Source organism: Polypterus senegalus, chromosome 18, assembly GCF_016835505.1.
Source record: "Polypterus senegalus isolate Bchr_013 chromosome 18, ASM1683550v1, whole genome shotgun sequence".
Lineage (NCBI taxonomy): Eukaryota > Metazoa > Chordata > Cladistia > Polypteriformes > Polypteridae > Polypterus > Polypterus senegalus.
The window spans coordinates 61,379,799-61,401,265 of record NC_053171.1 but is presented as its reverse complement, the minus strand read 5'-3'; the positions used below and the strand labels follow the sequence as shown (position 1 = coordinate 61,401,265).

General features: G+C 40.1%; 1 protein-coding gene across 3 annotated transcripts in view; it reads right to left on the bottom strand.

Moving 5' to 3' along the window:
- The window catches only part of actn1 (actinin, alpha 1), a 192,799-nt gene that overhangs the window by 41,140 nt on the left and 130,192 nt on the right, over positions 1–21,467 (bottom strand). For all 3 annotated transcript variants that reach the window (XM_039741933.1, XM_039741931.1, XM_039741932.1), the window contains exons 9-14: positions 17,097–17,189; positions 16,777–17,007; positions 7,721–7,868; positions 7,166–7,316; positions 6,883–6,991; positions 6,084–6,224 (exon numbers count right to left, since the gene is read on the bottom strand). In XM_039741933.1, the coding sequence (XP_039597867.1) occupies positions 6,084–6,224; positions 6,883–6,991; positions 7,166–7,316; positions 7,721–7,868; positions 16,777–17,007; positions 17,097–17,189 (873 nt within the window). The remainder of the gene's footprint in view (positions 1–6,083; positions 6,225–6,882; positions 6,992–7,165; positions 7,317–7,720; positions 7,869–16,776; positions 17,008–17,096; positions 17,190–21,467) is intronic.

Below are 21,467 nucleotides of genomic sequence, written 5' to 3'. Positions count from 1 at the left end.
TGAGCATCATGAAGCTTTGAGTAGGTGGTGGTGGCGCAGGCCACCACCACAAAGAAACCGGAAAAAAGAAACAGAAAAGAGAGTAGCAAGACAATGATCCCAAACACACAGCCAAGAAAACTGTCAGGATTTTAAGACAGTTTGTGTGGAAGAATGGGCCAAAATCACACCTGAGTAATGCGCATGTGACTAGTTTCTCCATACAGGACACGTCTTGAAGCTGTCATTACCAACAAAAGCTTTTCTACTTTGTATTAACCCATTTATGCCTAAGGTTGAAATTTTTGAGTTTGTGCATGAAATTCACATGTTGCGTAGAAAAATATAAGGAACAAGAATTTGAAGAGAAAAAAATGTTATTACATTCCGTTGTTGAGTTATGTGACGTTCCAAAATTGGAACACAAGACAAATCCACTTCTTACATTATATATAACGTAAAATTATGTTTCTTATCTCAGGAGATGGTAAATACCTGCTATTCAGTGTGATATCCAGCAAAGCATGAGACATGTAAGGCAACATCACATCGAAATGTGGTGTTCTTATGACATTGAGCACACCGTGTTTGCTTTCCCTGTTTGACTATCACATGATTCAGGCCATCATAACATGAATCAATGTTGCGCTTCTGAGAAGGTCTTCCTGTTCGGCCAGGGTCTGCAGGATGACCATGGGTCTCCAAATAATAGCATGCAATATGTCGGCGAAACTCCAGAAGATCCACTGGCTTATCATCATATGTTTTATGCAGTTGGCATGCATTTTGTAAGGCCAATTCGAAACAGAACAACAGAGGACTTGAATACCATTTCTTTCCACGGATTGATGCCCGATACTTATCAATGTTTTCATCAGCTCTGTCTACGCCTCCCATGAAATGATTATAGGCTTTGATCATGTTTGGCTGCTGGACCTGGATCTTCTTTTTCAGTTTCGGGGAATAACGATTGACAAGACACAGGGGATCGATACCAGCACCAGATGAGGCAACCGTGACAAACTGTTATCATGCCATCTGCATACAATATTGCCTTTGCCATCAATTTGATAATCGAATGTGCCTCTTTCTTTTTTCTTTAGCACTACATCTGATTCCAATGGTGCTTTGTCAATGCGATCCTTTCTCACTGTACCTGTTGCCTGATGTCTCATTGAACTGAGCTTATCCAGAAGTGCAATGCTGGTGAAACAGTTATCAAATACAAAATGGTATTGTCTAGGGTGTGCCTGTACAAGTGCCTCACTAAACTGCAGGACAAGTGATGCACCGACACCATATTCCTCATGTTTATTATCTGGGTTTTTACCCTGATATGGCTGAAACCAGCAAATGATACAACAAAAGGTTGTATCATTATAGCACTTGCTTCAATGGTGTCATGTTTCTCTAGCAGGTCAGTTATTTCATATAAAGATAGAGCTTGAGGCATTTTCAGAGAGATCTTCAACTGTAAAGGGAAAAATATATTATTAGTCCTACTGGTAGGGGTTTTGCCTGGTGCTCCAAAAATGGAACATGCAAAATGTGAAGTCCATAACCAATACAACAATAACTTCGGTGGTTTCTTTTTACAGCGCAATAACATAACTAGTAGAGAAGTAATAGAAAAAACAAAAGTTAGTATATGACGTAGTGTAGCAAAGTTATATCTACCTGTCTTCGGATGGTTCTTCAAAAATGTGAGAAAATTCACATCACTTCTTGAGGAGATCCCAGCACACCAATATCTGCAGCACACTCGCTAACTCTGTGCACGACACGATAAAGTGTACCCCCAGGAAGAAGACGTGCGTGAAAAGTTGGAGCCTGGAGATGGCCTTGAGCAGTAGGATATAAATAACTCCAACATGGCTGTCGTTCCAATAATGGAACACGCGGCATAAATGGATTAAATACATTTCAGTAAGCGTCTTCTATACTTATTCCCTGTGCCATTCAACTATATCACACATAATTTATGGACTTTTCAAATCCTATTATGTGATATCATCTACTGTTAAATTCCACTCTGTACTTGTAATATTTTTATTTTACTGCTGTATTGTATCGAGGATTATTTGTTTTCTGCTCTGTGTATTATGTTGTATTGACCCCCTTCTTTTTGACACCCACTGCATGCCCAGCTTACCTGGAAAGGGGTCTCTCTTTAAACTGCCTGTCCCAAGGTTTCTTCCATTTTTTTTTTTTACCTACTAGGGTTTTTTTTGGGAGTTTTTCCTTGTCAAACCCCATTGCGGCACTTCTTGTGTGATTTTGGGCTATACAAAAATAAATTGTATTTGTTTTGATTCTTTGTATGTGTGGATTACTTGGGATGTTACTGACATCTGGTGAACATTCCATGTCAATAGCCCCTTTAAAAATATATTTACTGAGAAAAACACTGACACGTTCCAATACTTATTTTCCCAGCTATAGTTTTTTTAAAATATATTTGACTAAATTATCTACTGTGTATTACACTTAGCAATAAAATTGGAGGTCAAGCCAAAGGTAAACAATCACAAAATCAATCATCTTTAGGCACAGTTTTGCTTTAACTTTTAGAGTCTCTTCTCCATCTTTGGAAATTAATAAAAATGATAATTTAATTCCTGTTCTAATCTTTGGTTTTCATTAAATAACTTATATAATGTCATTACCAGTAAGCCTTTTTATGCCTAATGTCTCTCACTGGTAATATAAAACAGGCCTACTCTAATGGCATCCCGCAGGCATACAGTGGTGTGAAAAACTATTTGCCCCCTTCCTGATTTCTTATTCTTTTGCATGTTTGTCACACAAAATGTTTCTGATCATCAAACACATTTAACCATTAGTCAAATATAACACAAGTAAACACAAAATGCAGTTTATAAATGATGGTTTTTATTATTTAGGGAGAAAAAAAAATCCAAACCTACATGGCCCTGTGTGAAAAAGTAATTGCCCCCTGAACCTAATAACTGGTTGGGCCACCCTTAGCAGCAATAACTGCAATCAAGCGTTTGCGATAACTTGCAATGACTCTTTTACAGCGCTCTGGAGGATTTTTGGCCCACTCATCTTTGCAGAATTGTTGTAATTCAGCTTTATTTGAGGGTTTTCTAGCATGAACCGCCTTTTTAAGGTCATGCCATAGCATCTCAATTGGATTCAGGTCAGGACTTTGACTAGGCCACTCCAAAGTCTTCATTTTGTTTTTCTTCAGCCATTCAGAGGTGGATTTGCTGGTGTGTTTTGGGTCATTGTCCTGTTGCAGCACCCAAGATCGCTTCAGCTTGAGTTGACGAACAGATGGCGGACATTCTCCTTCAGGATTTTTGGTAGACAGTAGAATTCATGGTTCCATCTATCACAGCAAGCCTTCCAGGTCCTGAAGCAGCAAAACAACCCCAGACCATCACACTACCACCACCATATTTTACTGTTGGTATGATGTTCTTTTCTGAAATGCTGTGTTCCTTTTACGCCATATGTTACGGGACATTTGCCTTCCAAAAAGTTCAACTTTTGTCCCATCAGTCCACAAGCTATTTTCCCAAAAGTCTTGGCAATCATTGAGATGTTTCTTAGCAAAATTGAGACGAGCCCTAATGTTCTTTTGCTTAACAGTGGTTTGCGTCTTGGAAATCTGCCATGCAGGCCGTTTTGCCCAGTCTCTTTCTTATGGTGGAGTCGTGAACACTGACCTTAATTGAGGCAAGTGAGGCCTGCAGTTCTTTAGACATTGTCCTGGGGTCTTTTGTGACCTCTCGGATGAGTCGTCTCTGCGCTCTTGGGGTAATTTTGGTCGGCCGGCCACTCCTGGGAAGGTTCACCACTGTTCCATGTTTTTGCCATTTCTGGATAATGGCTCTCACTGTGGTTCGCTGGAGTCCCAAAGCTTTAGAAATGGCTTTATAACCTTTACCAGACTGATAGATCTCAATTACTTCTGTTCTTATTTGTTCCTGAATTTCTTTGGATCTTGGCATGATGTCTAGCTTTTGAGGTGCTTTTGGTCTACTTCTCTGTGTCAGGCAGCTCCTATTTAAGTGATTTCTTGATTGAAACAGGTGTGGCAGTAATCAGGCCTGGGGGTGGCTACGGAAATTGAACTCAGGTGTGATACACCACAGTTAGGTTATTTTTTAACAAGGGGCAATTACTTTTCACACAGGGCCATGTAGGTTTGGATTTTTTTCTCCTTAAATAATAAAAACCATCATTTAAAAACTGCATTTTGTGTTTACTTGTGTTATATTTAACTAATGGTTAAATGTGTTTGATGATCAGAAACATTTTGCGTGACAAACATGCAAAAGAATAAGAAATCAGGAAGGGGGCAAATAGTTTTTCACACCACTGTATGCAGCCCATTAGCAACCTGCGAGTGGCTCAGCCCGTGGTCCCGCCAGGGCTTCAGACTAAAACTAAAATTACCTCCAATGCAACCAAATATAGGCTTTGGCAATTGTCATTTCTACTTAGTTCACCAGTTGCAAATGAAATCATTGCAACTTTATAAACTAATTATATTGTAACAGATGCAAAAAGGCTTTTTTTTTAATGTTAACATATGTGTCGGTATGGGCTCCCCCTTGCATAATCCTGAGCCGCATAAAGGCAGGTTTATATCCCGCACTGGGTGCGAGAGAGTTGCATCAAAAATGATGTCAGACTTGGAGACACGAGCGGGAAAATATTTCTAAGTACTCAGCGCTGCTAATGAGCTGGCCGTGTATTTCAAACGGTGAATTTCAATGAGAGGCTGGTAACACTTATATCAGAATAATGAACGAAGGGCTGAATGTGATGCAACTGGTCATCACAACAAAAGGTATGCATGCAAATACATTTGAAATGCATGTGCCCATCATATAGGTCACCGGTTATGAATATTTCTCTGCCCTGTGAAATTCAGTTGTTCATTCTAATTTGCTGTGGCACACTAAGGTGTGATTGTCACCAATTTCCTTGTGTTCATGCACCTTTGCACAGTTTATTTTTTGATTTAACGCATACTCCCATGCAAAATTCCGGCCTGTCCATCAGCAAACATATGCAAGAAGTTGCCTGTCCACTGTTTCATCACGGACACAGTGATGTGAAAAAATCTGCATTTAAAGGTTACAGTCATTTTACTGGGGTGCTCGGTGATTGATGGCAGATAGTAAACTTTGTTAAAAATGGTATCAAAAATGCCACTTTGTTAGTTGTTACTTCAGTCATTTTGGTGTGCACGCTATATGTTCTGTTACCAATAAATTCTTCAATGTAAGCTCATTAAACAAAGAAACATGGGAAATATGATTTAATTAAAAAAAAAAAAAAAACTAATAGTAATAATTATAATTAATAATTCATTAGTTGACACCCAAGACATTTTAAAGACAAACTATTAAAATAAATAAATGTACTAATACACTTTCACACCATATGTGTTGCCTTGCTATTAAAACATTTACTCAGTTGAGTTTTTTTTTCTGGAGGGACGGGGAACAATTTCAACAAGAAAGGCTTTGTTGTGAACCTCAAAACTCCGTCATATGAGGGATTAAAACCATGTGAATGAAATAGTTTAAGTTCTATAAAAATAAAATACCTTGCCTGTCATGACCACCCATTTAAAATAGATGAGGATCTCATATTTCAAAAGGGAAATAATTGCCAATGTTAATACTGTGCACTTTTTGGATTTTATGCACTTTGAGATGTGCCTGGGTCAGAAGTGAGCAAAATGTTTTGTTTGCTGTTTTTATTTAAAAATTAGAAAAACGTATTGCTGCTATCTCAGATTCTGTTCAGTTATAGTTTTTTGTTGTTTTTTTATACATTTTTGATGTGCCTGTGTCAGATGTGACCACATGTTAAAGGGAGACAATGAATAAACACTACTTATTTTTAAATACATTCATTTGTGTTGATTTAAAATTTGTCATTACCTGCTGCTTACTAGCTGCTGAAAATGTCTGACCAAGCTAAATTTCTTGGTTTGAAAATCTAGCCCTGCTGAAATTATAAATGAATAGCCCCGCTGTAAACTTTACTCAAAATGCAGATTTTATCATCTGACCCTTCACAACTAAAATCCACAGAATGTCTTTAAGATTTCATACTTGGATCTCTTCAATGGTGTGAACAATGAAGGTGTCCTGCAAGTCCTCCATGGCACCCTCCATCCAGTTGTTGAAGGGCGCTGCCCTCTTGGCATATTCAAGATAGAGCTGATCAATAGTCTCCAGCAGTTTTTCTGTCCTCTAAAAATAAAACAACAAAATTCAAGATCAGATGAGGTTTATTTTTTTATCTCAAAACTCCTCTAACTTTTCCAAATATGGTGACAACAGTGCTATAAAAAAGAGAAAAAGGTCATATCTTTTGCTTTAGGTTCATTTCATTTGTTTCCAATTATGCTTATTCAGCCTGGAGCCTTATAAGGTGTAGTATAAATGGTCATTATTATGCTTTAAAAATGCAACATTAATTTGGCTTGTGTCTGTAATTTGGTTTTAGATCATACTGTTTAAATTAGCACAGGTGACTTGCCATATTTTTCAGCTGTACATAAAAGTTTGGTAAGGCAGGCAAAAGTATCCTGGGAGAATGCAATACAAAATTACTGCAAATATGTTCTGTGGAAATGCTCCTGTCAGGCATGGTTACATTTTCAATATTTTAACATTAGCTTTGCCGTGCAAAAAAGTGGATTTAACTGTAAATAGTAATAATAAAGAGATACATTTAATCTGTCTCAACAGTTATTGCTCACTAATGAATTATGGGTTCAGTAGAATCATTACCAACAAATTATATGTACTTGGAGCACTCAAATTTACAGACTTTGAGACTATGACACTTTCAGTCTTTAATTTGATGGCTTAAAAAACTTAAAGCACAACCGCTACCATTTCCTACCTCTAAGGCCTCGCTTCGTTTCTGTGTCAAAGCTCCAAGGGCATCCCACTGGTCACAGATTCGTTGGCAGCGACTGTTGACACTTGGAGAATCAAAATAATCTAGCTCGCTGTGAACAGAGACACAAGTAGGCTCGTTATTGGGCAATCTTTCCTAAAATGCCATGCTTAGACATGGGTACTTGCACTGCTTGCAGGATACTTTAATCCAGCAGATGCACCCCTTCTGAATTTACTTTCACAACCATGCCTCATGCTTAGGCATCCTGCTCCCAGTCTCTCACTTGAGTTCTTGTGCAATGGCAGCTATCTGTTCCACTCTGTCCTGGTGGGCTGCCAGGTCACTTTCAAAGGCCTCATGCTTCTTTAATAGGGCTTTGATTTCTGAGAGAGAAGCAGTTTCATAATCCTTCTGCTGCAACATCTGTTCTTTGCCTGTAATGAATTAAAAAGTTTAAAATATTGCATTTTAGTCCTGCCACATATGCTAAACTATCTCAAAACCAGTGATTGAGTCTTGAAGCTCAAAATTACCTAATACTTCTCAGCTATTTAACAGCAGCAAGTTAGCAATATCTTTCACTAATATACCAAAATGCATTTCTTCTTCTTCTTTTTTTTTTTTTTTGCAGAGTTGCTATCATGACTCAGTGCTTCTTATACTATGTGTAATGAACTTTCAAAACACTCTGTCTATATCTTGCAGCATAATCTGTATGGATGAGAGAAGCCCATTGAAATTTTCTGTCTGGAATCTACATCTATCTGAATTTATCTTTTTCTCTCTAATTTTATCATCCTAATACCTTTAATCCATCAACATTCTAGTCCAATATTACCTTCTGTCCATGACTCATGAATGGCTGCTTTCTGGCGAAATTTTTCAGCCAAGTGGTCAAGTCTTTCAAGACGACGGATTTCATTCAATAACCATTCCTCATAACCTTTCTCTGCCTGCTCCAAACCACCCCAAGCATTGTTGATGTCCTGTCAATATAAAACAGTGCCTGGTAGTAAAGTAGGGTGATAAACAAAGGAATTGTTATTCAATATTGCCAGAGAATGAAACAAGAGCTAGAAGAATTCGGCTAACAATTCTAACTAACAGGGTCATAATATATCTTTGGAAGATTAAGAGCTATAAATGAGAAAAATACATTTTCAGATTCTTAGTATTCCCATTATTTTTTAAAACCCACTTTATCTGTTAAAGGGCTCTGGAGTACCAGAATATATCATAAAAACGCATGGCACAGAACATTAACTAAGAGTAGACAAGACACTTCCACCTCAAGGCATATTCAATTAAACAGGACAAGTTTAGATGTACCAATTAACCTTATATGAAGACCACTGGAATATGGAATAAAATGAAAAAATCTGAAGGAGGAAAGAAAAAAAAACAAAAAACACATAAACCAAATATTTAGTGAACATGGAACTCCAAGCACTTGGGTTGACCTGGTCATTGCATGTGTGCAGTGGGGTAGTTAACCACTGCGTTGGCCTTGTTCATAATGTTACACAAATATACCTGTGGTGTTTCTGTATTTACTGCTCATGGAACATAGCCCCACAAGATGTTGTGTATAATAAATAAACAGAGTCATTATTATTAAAAAAGCTTATAATAACCCTCAGTTTTATCTTCTTTAGTTTTTGCACCTGCTGACAACATGCCAGATGTAATTTCCTATCTGTGAAAATAATGCTTTTGTAGTATGGGAAATTACCTTCACTTATGTCTGTTTCCAGCTATTGCAGCCAGTGTTCCTGAGACACTATGGACCTGCAGTGTTCTAGACCTAACTCCTGGGTGTGTGTCGCATTGAGTACTGGTGCTGCACTTTATTTCCTTACTGCCACTTTTTGCCCTTCAAATTGCTTGTATGCATTTCTGGTCTGAGGTTTTCCCTACTCCATGCTATGTAATGCAAGTCAATAAAGAGATATGAAAAGTGCAGTGATATTTTCTCTGTTAAATGTTATATTAGGTAACAACTAAGAAATTAGGTAACAACTAAGAAAAATAAATAATCAAAATTAGAAAGCATAAGACATTACACTGATCATATTGTAGCTGAAAAACATCTTTTGGTCTTTACTCACTGCTGATTCCAAGAAAAGTCACTACTAGACAGGGTTAGATTTCACTGGTTTGTCAGCAATGTGCTGTCCAGCATACACCTGACTATTTCAGATGTCCTAACATTTCTAATAAAGTACTATATATACTTGCAGATAAGTTCTCCCATGGATATGTCGGGACTTATTTTACCGAATAACTTCTGGTATTTTATAATGTTGGTCGTATAAGTTGAATGTGGAAAACTCACGCTATTGGTCCAAGGGATTACGATATACTAACGCCCACCTGAGAGAATAACCATGGCGCACACTGCCTTTTTTTCTATGTATATTGTGGCTACATGACCACATGGTAATACCCTAACTATTCCGAAGCAACGTTTGCACTGATTTGTGTTTTTTGTGTCTCACACCCTCATACACCTTTATCATAAAAGTATTCCTTATCTATGATGGAGCATTCGATCAGAAGAAAATATGAAGCTGGTTTTAAATTTAATTTTGTTGAAGTAGCGAAAGAAATTGGTAACTGTGCTGCTGCAACAAAATTCGATGCGTCTGAGAAACTGGTGCGAGATTTTAGGAGGCAAGAAGATATAAAAGTGTCACATTTTTGAACGGGTGAATAAGTCAGGTCTGATTTTATGATTGATTTTTCGGGTTTCAAGACCAGACTAATACATGAGTATATACGGTATATGCAGACAATATGGGGCTGGGTAGTACATATCTTTATTATGCGCACAGCTGTCCTAAATTGGCTGAAGATTAGTTAAAAAGTATCCACTTCCTGTAAACAGGTCATTTTCACTACCATCACCATGTGGGACTCTCCCTTTTTATCTTGGTAAGTCCACAATTTTAATCAAATATCTGTTCTCTGTCAGCACTGCTACAAGCTTTGGAATTAATACAAAAAACTTATGAAATTACAGTAGTATCACTTAACTGTTTCCTCAAATCAAAGCATCACCTCTAACTTACAAGATTCTACCATACATTTCTCTAAAGACAGTAGAGTAGATTGCTCTTTGTGACATCCTTGCGCACTGATAAAGAAAAAAAGCAGCACTGCTAAATAGTTTTCTTCAGTGGTGAAAAACATCACTTTTACTTCAAGTTTTCTGTTAAAATTAATATCTATAAAAAAAAGCTTTTAACATCACAACCCCTGAAGCCTGCAAAAATATTTGCAATGCTGGGCCACATTAATTTCACTTGCAGCTTCTCATCACTGTGCCGATAAGCGCCTTTGTTTAACAAATGCATCAATCAGCCGCAAGCAGACAGCCTGCTATCCCATCCCCACTGAGGCAGCTGAAGTCAGACACAAAATTCACACAGCAGACGTTTGCTTATCTGGGAGTGAGGTGTGTGGAATTGTACAAGAAAATAGTATATCGTTATTTGAAATACATACATCCTATGTGTGTTCCGTGTCTACAATGATCTGCATAAATGTAGGATGACAGGAAATGCGAGGCAAGTAATGTTGAACACATAACTAAAAAAAATGTTTCATGTTATAGCAATAATGTCAGAATGTTGACGTGAAGTGTATAATGTGTCAAATCTGAAGTCCATAATCAAATAAAACATTTTCACAAAAGGTGTAACAAAAGAAGTGTGATTTTATTTAAGAATAAAACCAAAGAAAAATAAATTGTTCAATTTACATGTTGCTGTCAATGTGTGAAAACTGAAACCCAAATATCGATACAAAGGAAGGATATGCTTGTGTGTGTTTATTACGCATTTCAAAGTGGAAACTTGGCTGTCTCATAAATATGTGCTTGGCTGGTGTAGGGGTAAAAACTGCTGCTTTTATTCAGTTTTATTTTCTCAGTCATATGCATGCTCCCCTCCGATCTGAAACTGTTAGTTTTCAAATGAAGACATGGTATAACAAAACAAGTGTGTTTTTATATGTTATTTTTCTTATTCAGATTTCATTCAATTTTATTCCTTACACTAAAATTAAATGTATGTTTTTATTTCAAGTCTCTAACAAATTAACAAAAGAACTGTGTTTTTATCTATACTAATAAAAGGCAAAGCCCTGACTGACTGACTTACTGACTCACTGACTGTCGGCCGCCATATTTAATTTTCCAAACGTCACTAATTCTCCAACTTCCCGTGTAGGTAGAAGGCTGAAATATGGCAGGCTCATTCCTTACAGCTTACTTACAAAAGTTGGGCAGGTTTCATTTCGAAATTCTACGCGTAATGGTCATAACTGGAACCTATGGCCGGAGGCGGAGTTGTGTCTCACGTCATCGCGCCTCCCACATAATTGAGTGCCTGCCCATATAAGGTAAATATTTTCGGGTGATGTCCTGCGGTGGGTTGGCACCCTGCCCAGGATTGGTTCCTGATTTGTGCCCTGTGTTGGCTGGGATTGGCTCCAGCGGACCCCCGTGACCCTGTATTCGGATTCAGCGGGTTAGAAAATGGATGGATGGATGGATTTTCAGGTGAAGGACTGTGCTTAGCATATTCATAAGTAAAAATATCTGAATCACAAACTGATGTTAATTATATTTTGTCCATGAATACTTTTATTAAATAATTCCAAATAGTCTGTCTGCTTCCTTTCATAGCTTTTCCGATGGTTGTGCTGCTTCCAGGCATGTATTTTCGTATTAAAGCATTTAACTAATCACATTTCAGCCACTATTTGTTGCCAGGCAGAGAGGACTTTACAATCCGTTGTGCAGGCACTCTAACACAGAATAAATGTCGATTAACCTGTTGCTTCAACCTATCAGATTTTGAGTTGGTGTCAGTATGGTCCTCTAGCAGGCGAACTGTGACGTCACCGTATTCAGACCCATTGATTGGATAGAAGCTGATATGAGGAACTCTATGAGGCCACTGAACGCACCGCACCGCAAGCGCTCGGAGCGTATTCGCGCGCACTACGGCAAACTCCATGGCAGGATTCTGGACAATATTATTTGCCAGACACAGACCAGATTTCAAGACCACGAAAACCTCATGTTTGTCACGCTCATCAGAAAAATGTGAATGAGAACATGGGGTGGCTGTTCACATTGGTATATTTGCCGGTGACCATTCCCGTGTACAATGCTTCTGTCGAGTGGACATTTTCAGCCCTAAAGAGAATTAAAACTTATTCCTGAAATGCGACAGGGCAGGTTCGACTTGCAGCATTAGCTTCGATGGCGATAGAAAGGGACATTTTGATGGAACTGAAGCGCACGGATAATCCGTTCAACAGAGTGATTGAACTGTTTTTGAGGAAAGAGAGGAAGATGGATTTTGTTTACAAATAATCAGAATTTTTGGTGAGTAAAATGTTGCGATTTTCCTAAATAATATTGCAAGTTAATGAGTTTTTATTGATGTTTTTTATGTGTGTCGCGGATGTGGCTGCAGTAGAAAGGAACTTGCTCACCCCTGGTTTGTCTATTCAATAAAGGCATTTATTGTGTATACAGGAGTTTATATATATATACTATATATATATATATATATATATACTATATATATATATATATATATATATATATATATATACTATATATATATATATATATATATATATATATATATATATATATATATATATATATATATATATATATATATATATATATATATACTATATATATATATATATATATATATATATATATATATATATATATATATATATATATATATATATATATATATATATATATATATATATATATATATATATATATATTCGATCTGCACACTGTCAAATAAGCGAACCACGCCATGGCAGCAACACAGAGAGCTTTGCCTCTAGCACTGACGATCGGGTTGATTCCCTAGAGGGGGTGCAGTGAGTGTGAACGCCTGATGAGCCCAGAATTATGGCAAAACACGTGCCGCGTAAAACTATTTATAAACACACACACATACATATATATCAGCGCTTTTCGATTCATTTTACACATGCACCCCCTTGGTTTGAGAAGAAATATGAAAAGTATAGGATTAGCATGAAAAACAGATCACCAATTGAAGCTTTATGAATAATGGATACTTTATTTGCCATCAATAATTGTTTTGGTAAAGCCATACTCAGTGTAATCCTCCTTCCATTTTCAAATTTTTTCGCGACTAGCCAAGATTAAATGAACGGTAAAAAAGGAAGAGCGAAGCGACGGTGACTTATTGAGGCAGGCAGGCTCAACGTAGTGCACGTCATGTCGATCTAAAATGCGCGATCAGATTCAAAAAAATGTAGGTTCTATTTAGTCGACAGAAGGATCTTTGGTAGGAATGTAAGTTGAATTTAGTCTTTAAATTTCTATGTTGAAGAAAAATTTATGCAATGATGACTAAATTTAACTTACATTTCTACCACACATATTTCTGTCGACTAATTAAAAATTACTTATATTTAAAATTTAAATAGAACTTGAACAGATACGATAGTTCATAATACCCATGCAGCACTATGTGCAAGTAAGAGCGGGAGTCATCTGTTTTAACAAGCAGCGTATTGTATTGATACGAAATAGCCTGCCCATTTAATTATTTTGGAATGGATAGATGAATTAAGATTTTGTACAAGTAATGTTTTTCATTTTTCTTCCTCGATGGATTCTGGCACCCCCAGCAACAGCTGCACACACCCCAAAGAACGCGCATATATATATATATATATATATATATATATATATATATATATATAAACTGCTCAAAGAAATTAAAGGAACACTTAGAAAACACATCAGATCTCAATGGGGAAAAAGAAATCCTCTTGGGTATCTATACTGATATAGACTGGGTAATGTGTTAGGAACGAAAGGATGCCACATCGTTTGATGGAAATGAAAATGATCAACCTACAGAGCCCTGAATTCAAAGGCGCCCCAAAAATCAGAGTGAAAAATTATGTGGCAGGCTAGTCCATTTTGCCAAAATTTTATTGCAGCAACTCAAAATTATGCAGCACTTTGTATGGCCCCTGTGTTCTTGTATACATGCCTGACAACATCGGTGCATGCTTCTAATGAGATGACAGATGGTGTTGTGGGGGATCTCCTCCCAGATCTGGACCAGGGCATCACTGAGCTCCTGGACAGTCTGAGGTGCAACCTGGTGGCATTGGATGGACCAAAACATAATGTCCCAGAGGTGTTCTATTGGATTTAGGTCAGGAAAGTGTGGTGGCCAGTCAATGGTATCAATTCCTTCATCCTCCAGGAACTGCCTGCATACTCTCACCACATGAGGCCAGGAATTGTCATGCACCAGGAGCCACTGTACCAGCATAGGGTCTGACAATGGGTCCAAGGATTTCATCCTGATACCTAATGGCAGCCAAGGTGCCTTTGTCAAGCCTGTAGCGGTCTGTGTGACCCTCCATGGATATGCCTCCCCAGACAATCATTAACCCACCACAAAACTGCTCATGCTGAATGATGTTACAGGCAGCATAATGTTCTCCATGGCTTCTCCAGACCCTTTCACTTCTGTCATGTGCTCAGGGTGAACCTGCTCTCATCTGTAAAAAGCACAGGGCACCAGTGGTGCATCTGCCAATTCTGGTATTCTATGGCGAATGCCAATCGAGCTGCATGCTGCTGGGCAGTGAGCTCAGGGCCCATTTGAGGACATGGGGCCCTTGAGTCACACTCATGAAGTCTTTCTGGTTGTTTAGTCAGAGACATTCACACCAGTGGCCTGCTGGAGGTCATTTTGTAGGGCTCTGGCAGTGCTCATCCTGTTCCTCCTTGCCCGAAGGAGCAGATACTGGTCCTGCTGATGGGTTATGGACCTTCTATGGCCCTCTCCAGCTCTCCTAGAGTAACTGCTTGTCTCCTAGAATCTCCTGCATGCCCTTGAGAATGTGCAGGGAGACACAGCAAACCTTCAGACCAACAGTCAGAAAAGATGAGGAGGGAAAAATGTCAGTGGCCTCCACCTGTTAAACCATTCCTGTTTTGGGGTCATCTCAATGTTGCCCCTCTAGTGCATCTGTTGTTAATTTCATTAACACCACAGCAGCTGAAACTGATTAACGACCCCCTCTGCTACTTAACTGACCAGATTAATCTATACTAATAAAAGGCAAAGCCCTCACTCACTCATATATATATATATATATATATATATATATATATACACATACATATATATATATATATACATATATACATATATATATACATATATACATATATATATATATATATATATATATATATATATATACACATACATACATACATATACATATATATATACACATACATACATACATACATACATATATATACATATATATATACACATACATACATACATATATATATATATATATATATATATATATATATATATATATATATATATATATATATATATATATATATATATAATATGGTTTTGTGCACACTGAAAAGCAAGCAAAATTAGATGCATTACAGAAAGCGGACTTTGTGGCTCTTACTGGGGTTCATTGGACTTCCGTGACCGTTAGTAATTCTAATTACAAAATGTTCAATGATCACACTGTTTTAGCCTAATGTACAAAATAATTTTGGCTAATGTTACTCAGAGTTTAAAGAGTAAGCTGGTCAAATTAAGTTTTATGTTTCTGACTTATTTTTTTAAGAAGAAAAACTGCACTTTATTTTGAAATTTTGGTTATTATTATTTAAAGACAATACTATTCTGCAAATGTACTTAAAGTACTTAAACTACCACTTTATTTTTAAGTCTGCCCAATTTTAACCAGGGATGATATTTTTGTTTCTGTTCTGAATTCAAATGCAGTTTAAAGCTTTTTCTTCAGAAATTAAAACAGCTTCAGTTTACAATATTCATGTCCATGTCTATTATTTGATTCTGTAAGCCCACTAAAACCCTTTTAAATTAAAAAAAAAACATTTGCGATTTGGGGCAAATTTACGTGTAATATTACATACGATTAATCAAGATTAATTCTTACACAGCCTCTTATTAATTGGATTAATTTTTTAATCGAGTCCCACCCCTAATATATATATATGTAGATATGTATATACAGTATGTATATATGTGTGTGTGTGTATATATACAGTATGTGTATATATATGTATATATATATAACTGTATATATATATATATATGCCAGCAACACTCATGACAATGACAAAACAATTACATTGTCAATCATGTTACGTTATTTTCAAAATGTTTCCTTTTCTTTTTCATTACTTCTTTAACACACTACTTTTCCGCTGCGAAGCGTGGGCATTTTGCTAGTTCAAGAATAAAGCTGACTAAAAACTGAATAAAAAAAAAAATAAAATAAAATATCACACATAAAAGCACTTTTTTCAATAATTATTTTCCTTTACAATTCCAGACACCTAACTCCCAGATAAACAGACTTCACCCGTGTCAATTTTGCGTCAAACTTCAGCTGCCTTGGTCGGGGATGGGATTGCAGGCCACTGGCATGCAGCCAACTGATACATTTGCAAAACAAAGGCACTACCACAATTATCACATTGATGAGGAGGTGTGAGTAAAATTAAGGTGGACCGGCATTATGAATATTTTCGCAGGCTTCAGGAATTCTAGTGTTAATGAGAACAGGTCATTTAATAGTATTAACAAACTAATAGCCATTGATCATCATGAGCATATTAAACATCAAATTCGCCTTCAGATGATGTCTTATACAAATATGCTATGTATGCAGTATGAAATGTACAATGTATTGTTACTGAGTATGTCAATAGAGTGGTCAATTAAAAAAAAGAAATCTAAACATGAAGATATTCTAGGAGATTGCAGCTCACTCACTTACCGACACCATTTTTCCTTCGGATGGCATGAAAGCTGGCCGGTTACTTAGCCTTAGCTTTGTCTGAAGAGTATTGAAGTTGATCTCTAACTGGCATTTCTCCTGCACCTTAGGGGGCTTGTGGAGTCGACGGTAGTCTCGGAAATCCTCCAGCTTCTGTTGCATTGCCTGCATGGTGTTTTCTGGTGTGCGATTTTCCAGCCAAGGGATGGTGCGACGAATCCATTCCAGCAGCTTCATGCAAGGAAAGATTGTAGATTGATATGTGAAAAAAATGCTTCCTAACTGGGTTGTTTTAAGAAGTGTATGCTAGAGAAACTCACATCACTGGCCAGCTTCTCATAGTCCTCCATTAGTTGCTCATTCTCCTGGTTGACAGCAAGCACCTTGCATATACGGTTGGCGGCTGTCTCTGCCTGCAGACAAAAAATGGTTGAGAGCTTAGTACTATACATTCACAGCTTGAACACAAATAAAGAATTTTACTCAACTTGATGCCCGAATTATTTATGTATCCTCAGGAAACAAATACGCTTAACGTTTCATTAATAGGACTGCAATATGTGTACACTTTTACAAGCACAGTATGGAGATTAAAATATAAATAGAAAAAGCATGCTGGTCTTGCAGACTGTTAGTAGTCCAAGCCAAGAAATTAAAATACAGTATAATAGGTTTCCTGTAATTCAAATTAGGAACCCATCCGTATGATTTTACAGCCTATTACCATGCCTTCAGAGCCTTTTCTGAACTTGGAGCGTAAGTCTTACACAACCCTAATTATTTCTCAAACATCTAACTATTATTAAATTAGTACTATAGAAGGTTACAGTTCACCAAAATGTTATCACAAGTGTAGGGATATGATTTAGCACAACACCAAAGTACACTGATTATATCGTGTGTTGACTAACAGCCTTTTCACAGCCTGTCTCAGCTGCTGGAAAGGTTTACAAGATGCAACAAATTATAAACACATACACACACACACTCCATGTGTGATAAGGGAAGATTGGAAGATTAAAAAGTGCATAAAACAAAAATTGCTGTGACAGTAAAGGTTTGGTGGTGACAATAAATCTCAACATATCAAAGGCTTATTCTTTAACTACTTTACTTGTAGCGCTTATCTTAAGCTGTCACAGTTAGAAAGACCATCACTTCTTTCTACTACTGTAGGCAAAAAAAAAAGAGAATGGTTTAAGCAACACCTACTACTGTCAGATGCCTTTTTTTTGTTAATATGCTTCAAAGAAGGTTTACAGTTATTTGTATGGAGGTTATGACTATTACAATAGTTATATTAACTCAACAGAATGTCACAATGGCACATTGTACTCCGGTATAATGTCATACTTGCTGGCCTTGCGTATTCACAATTTACATATACATACATACATATATATACATACACATACATATATAATACATACATATATATATATATATATATATATATATACATACATACATATATATACATATATACATATATTATATATTATATATATATATATATATATATATATATATATATATATATATATTATCCTTATACGTTAGCTAGGAGGTCATGGACTGATTCGAGAACACCTGGGAAAACATTAGCTGCCAGGGAATGGCGGGTACTAACTTTCTCCCTCTGCTTCCTTATAGAAAAGAGACCTTCCAGCACCATAGGCCTGGTTTGACCGCAGTGCGGTACTTCCGCCCTTCCTCCGCCATCTTGCCCTGACGTCCCTAGCGGTCCTTCCCAGCTGTCCTCCACTTCCGGCTCCACCCCTATAAAATGGCCGCGACGCCAGGAGACGGCGTCGCGTTATGAACTGTTTAGTTTGTGCTTTGACCTCTTTTTTCTTTTGTACTAAAGTTCTGTACAATATACGGGGCCGGAAACCCCAACCCTTATTGCTGTCTCCTCGGTCCTTGACAAGTGGCGTAGTCGGCAGGATAGAGATCCCGAATGAGCGGAGGGACAGGACCTCAACACGGTGCTACAAGCTATGAATGCCCAGCTCCAGGCGCTGCAGCTGGCGCAAGCCGCCACCACCCGGGAGCTGGAGGCCACGAGGCCAGGTTAGTGGAAGCCCAGCGGGCGAGACCAGACCCGCCCAGGCAGCCGCCTCCTCCTTTAGTCCCGATGGGCCCTTCGGAGGACGCGTCGGCGCTACCTGGGCATGTTTGAGAGGGCGGCCACCGGAGCAGTGGCAGCGGTCAGTGGGCGTCCATCCTGGCGCCATATCTGAAGGACCAGCGCTGGCCTATTATGACCTCCCTGAGGAGGAGGCGCTAATACGACCTCCTCAAGCCCGAAATACTGGCCCGCTTCGGCATTAGCCGGGCCAGCAGGCGGCGAATGGCGGAACTGGGTCTTTGACCCTGAAAAGCCCTTCGCGCCCAGGCGTTGAGTTCTGGGGCAAGATGGGCGCTGGCTACGGCCAGAGGGACCCGCAGGCGGAAAGTGGTCTGGCGGGTGGCCTGTGAAGGCCTGGTCAATGCGATGCCCAGTTCCCTCGCCCAGCAGGTCGGGGACACGCCTACCAAAACATGTCGGGCCTCCTCGACGTCCTGGAGCGTCAGTTGGCGGTCCTCCGACTTGGGGGGTCAGAAAAGCCTGCTCGCGGGAACCGGCAGGGACGAGGCGGCCACCCGAGCCTCTCGGCGCTGCAGAAGCGCCAGCCAGAGCCAGAGAGAAGCGGGACCGCCCGCTGTTTCAAGTGTGGCGAGACCGGCCCTGCTACCAACCTGCCCCACACATCGCCCGGAGCCTATGGACTGCACCTGGACATCGTCGGAGAGGTATTGTACCCGCCGCATCCCTTGGCGAGTCGAACACGGAGTGGTGTTGCTAAATGGGCGCGCCGTGGTGGCTTTGTTTGATTCCGGCAGCAACATTACCATTGTCGCCGCCGCTTTGTCTACCGCAACAGTGGTTAAACCAGCGTTTGTTGGTCACTTGTGTGCATGGGGGACTAGGTCATATCGTTCCGCTCACTGCTATGTCACCTGGAAGGGGAACCAACCCAAATGGCGGTCGCTGTGTTACCTGACCCCCTTCCCAGTGATTTTGGGACAAGACTGGTCTAAAAGAATCAGCGGTAAGCCATTCGCGCTCGGGGCCTTGTTGGATCTAGTGATGAGGGGAAAAGGCACCCCTCCGCGGCCTCCACGCCCGTGCACAAGGGCAGGCCCTAGCGGGCGCTGGTGTTTCGGGGACCTTTCCTGGCCACGGACCTTGACCGGAAGACTCCGCGGGGAAGGGACTAGCCAGGGACCTCTTCCCAGGCCCAGGCCACAAGACCCTCTCGGCGGCCTGGACCATCAGTTTCGGTCCACGCCGGCCTCCTTTAAGAGGGAGCAGTGGAATGATGATTCCCTGCGCTTTGCCGGAATGCGTTTGTTCTGCCTAGCAGCTCATAGCGGACGGATCCACACCGCGAACCCTTCTTTGTCCTTGAAAATGATCTGTTGTACCGGTGGCTACCCATGAGGCGAGGTGCGGAAGTTGTTGCTAATTCCGCTGCGTACCTTCCGGCGGAGATATGCGAGTTGGCCCATGCTCACCTCCTAGGCCCACCTCGGGGCGAAAAACGCTGGAGAGAATTAAGCTCCGGTTTTACTGGCCTGGGATCAATGAGGAGGTCCGGCGTTTCTGTCAATCCTGTCGGAGTGCCAGACCCGCCAGATTCCCAGGAGGGACCGTGCTCCTCTAGTCCCTATACCCCTAGTCGATGTACCCTTTGAAAGAATAGGGGTCGATCTGGTAGGACCCTGGAGCCCTCAACCCGTGGCCACAAGTATATTCTAGTCATGGTGGACTATGCCACCCGGTACCCAGAGGCGGTTCCCCGCGCTCGCTAATACTAAAAGCATCGCGGGAACTGGTTAATTTGTTTTCACGCGTGGGCATACCCAAGGAGGTCCTCACGGACCAGGGTGCGCCCTTACATCGGATAATGTTCGGGAGGTAGCCAAATTACTGCAGATAAAGCACCTGAAAGCGTCTGTCTATCACCCGCAAACTGACGGGCTGGTGGAACGCTTTAACCAGACGCTTAAGCAGATGCTTCGCAAGGTAGTCAGCGCGACGGCAGGAACTGGGACCAGCTCCTCCCGCTGTGCTTTTGCTTACCGGGAGGTACCCCAGGCCTCTACTGGCTTCTTCCCCTTTGAATTGTTATATGGTCGACAACCCCGGGAATCCTCGACATCCTAAAAGAAGGCTGGGAGGCGAGGCCTTCCCTCCTCTAACATTTTGGAGTACGTAGCGCAACTGCGCGACCGACTCACAAAGATCAGGCCCCTCCTAAAAGAGCACGCGTGACTCGTGCGCCAGCAGCGCAGGCCGGTGTTACAACCGCAACTCCGTCCTCAGGGAGTTCCGCCCGGGGGACCGAGTTATGGTGCTCGTCCCGACCTCCCACTTGAAGCTGCTCGCTCACTGGCAAGGGCCTTACGAGGTTAAGGAGAGAAGGGGCTGCGTCGACTATTTGGTGAAACAGCCCAATGCGTCGACCGAGTGAGAGGATCTATCATGTCAACCTGCTAAAGCCCTGAGAGATAGAGAGGAGCTCCCAGCTCCCATAGGTCACTCTCCCTCTTCACGAGCACAACTGCCCTTAACCTCGGAGAAGAGCTGACCCCAAGCAGCGGCAGGAGTTAGCCCAAACCCTCCGTGCCATCCCGAGGTGGTG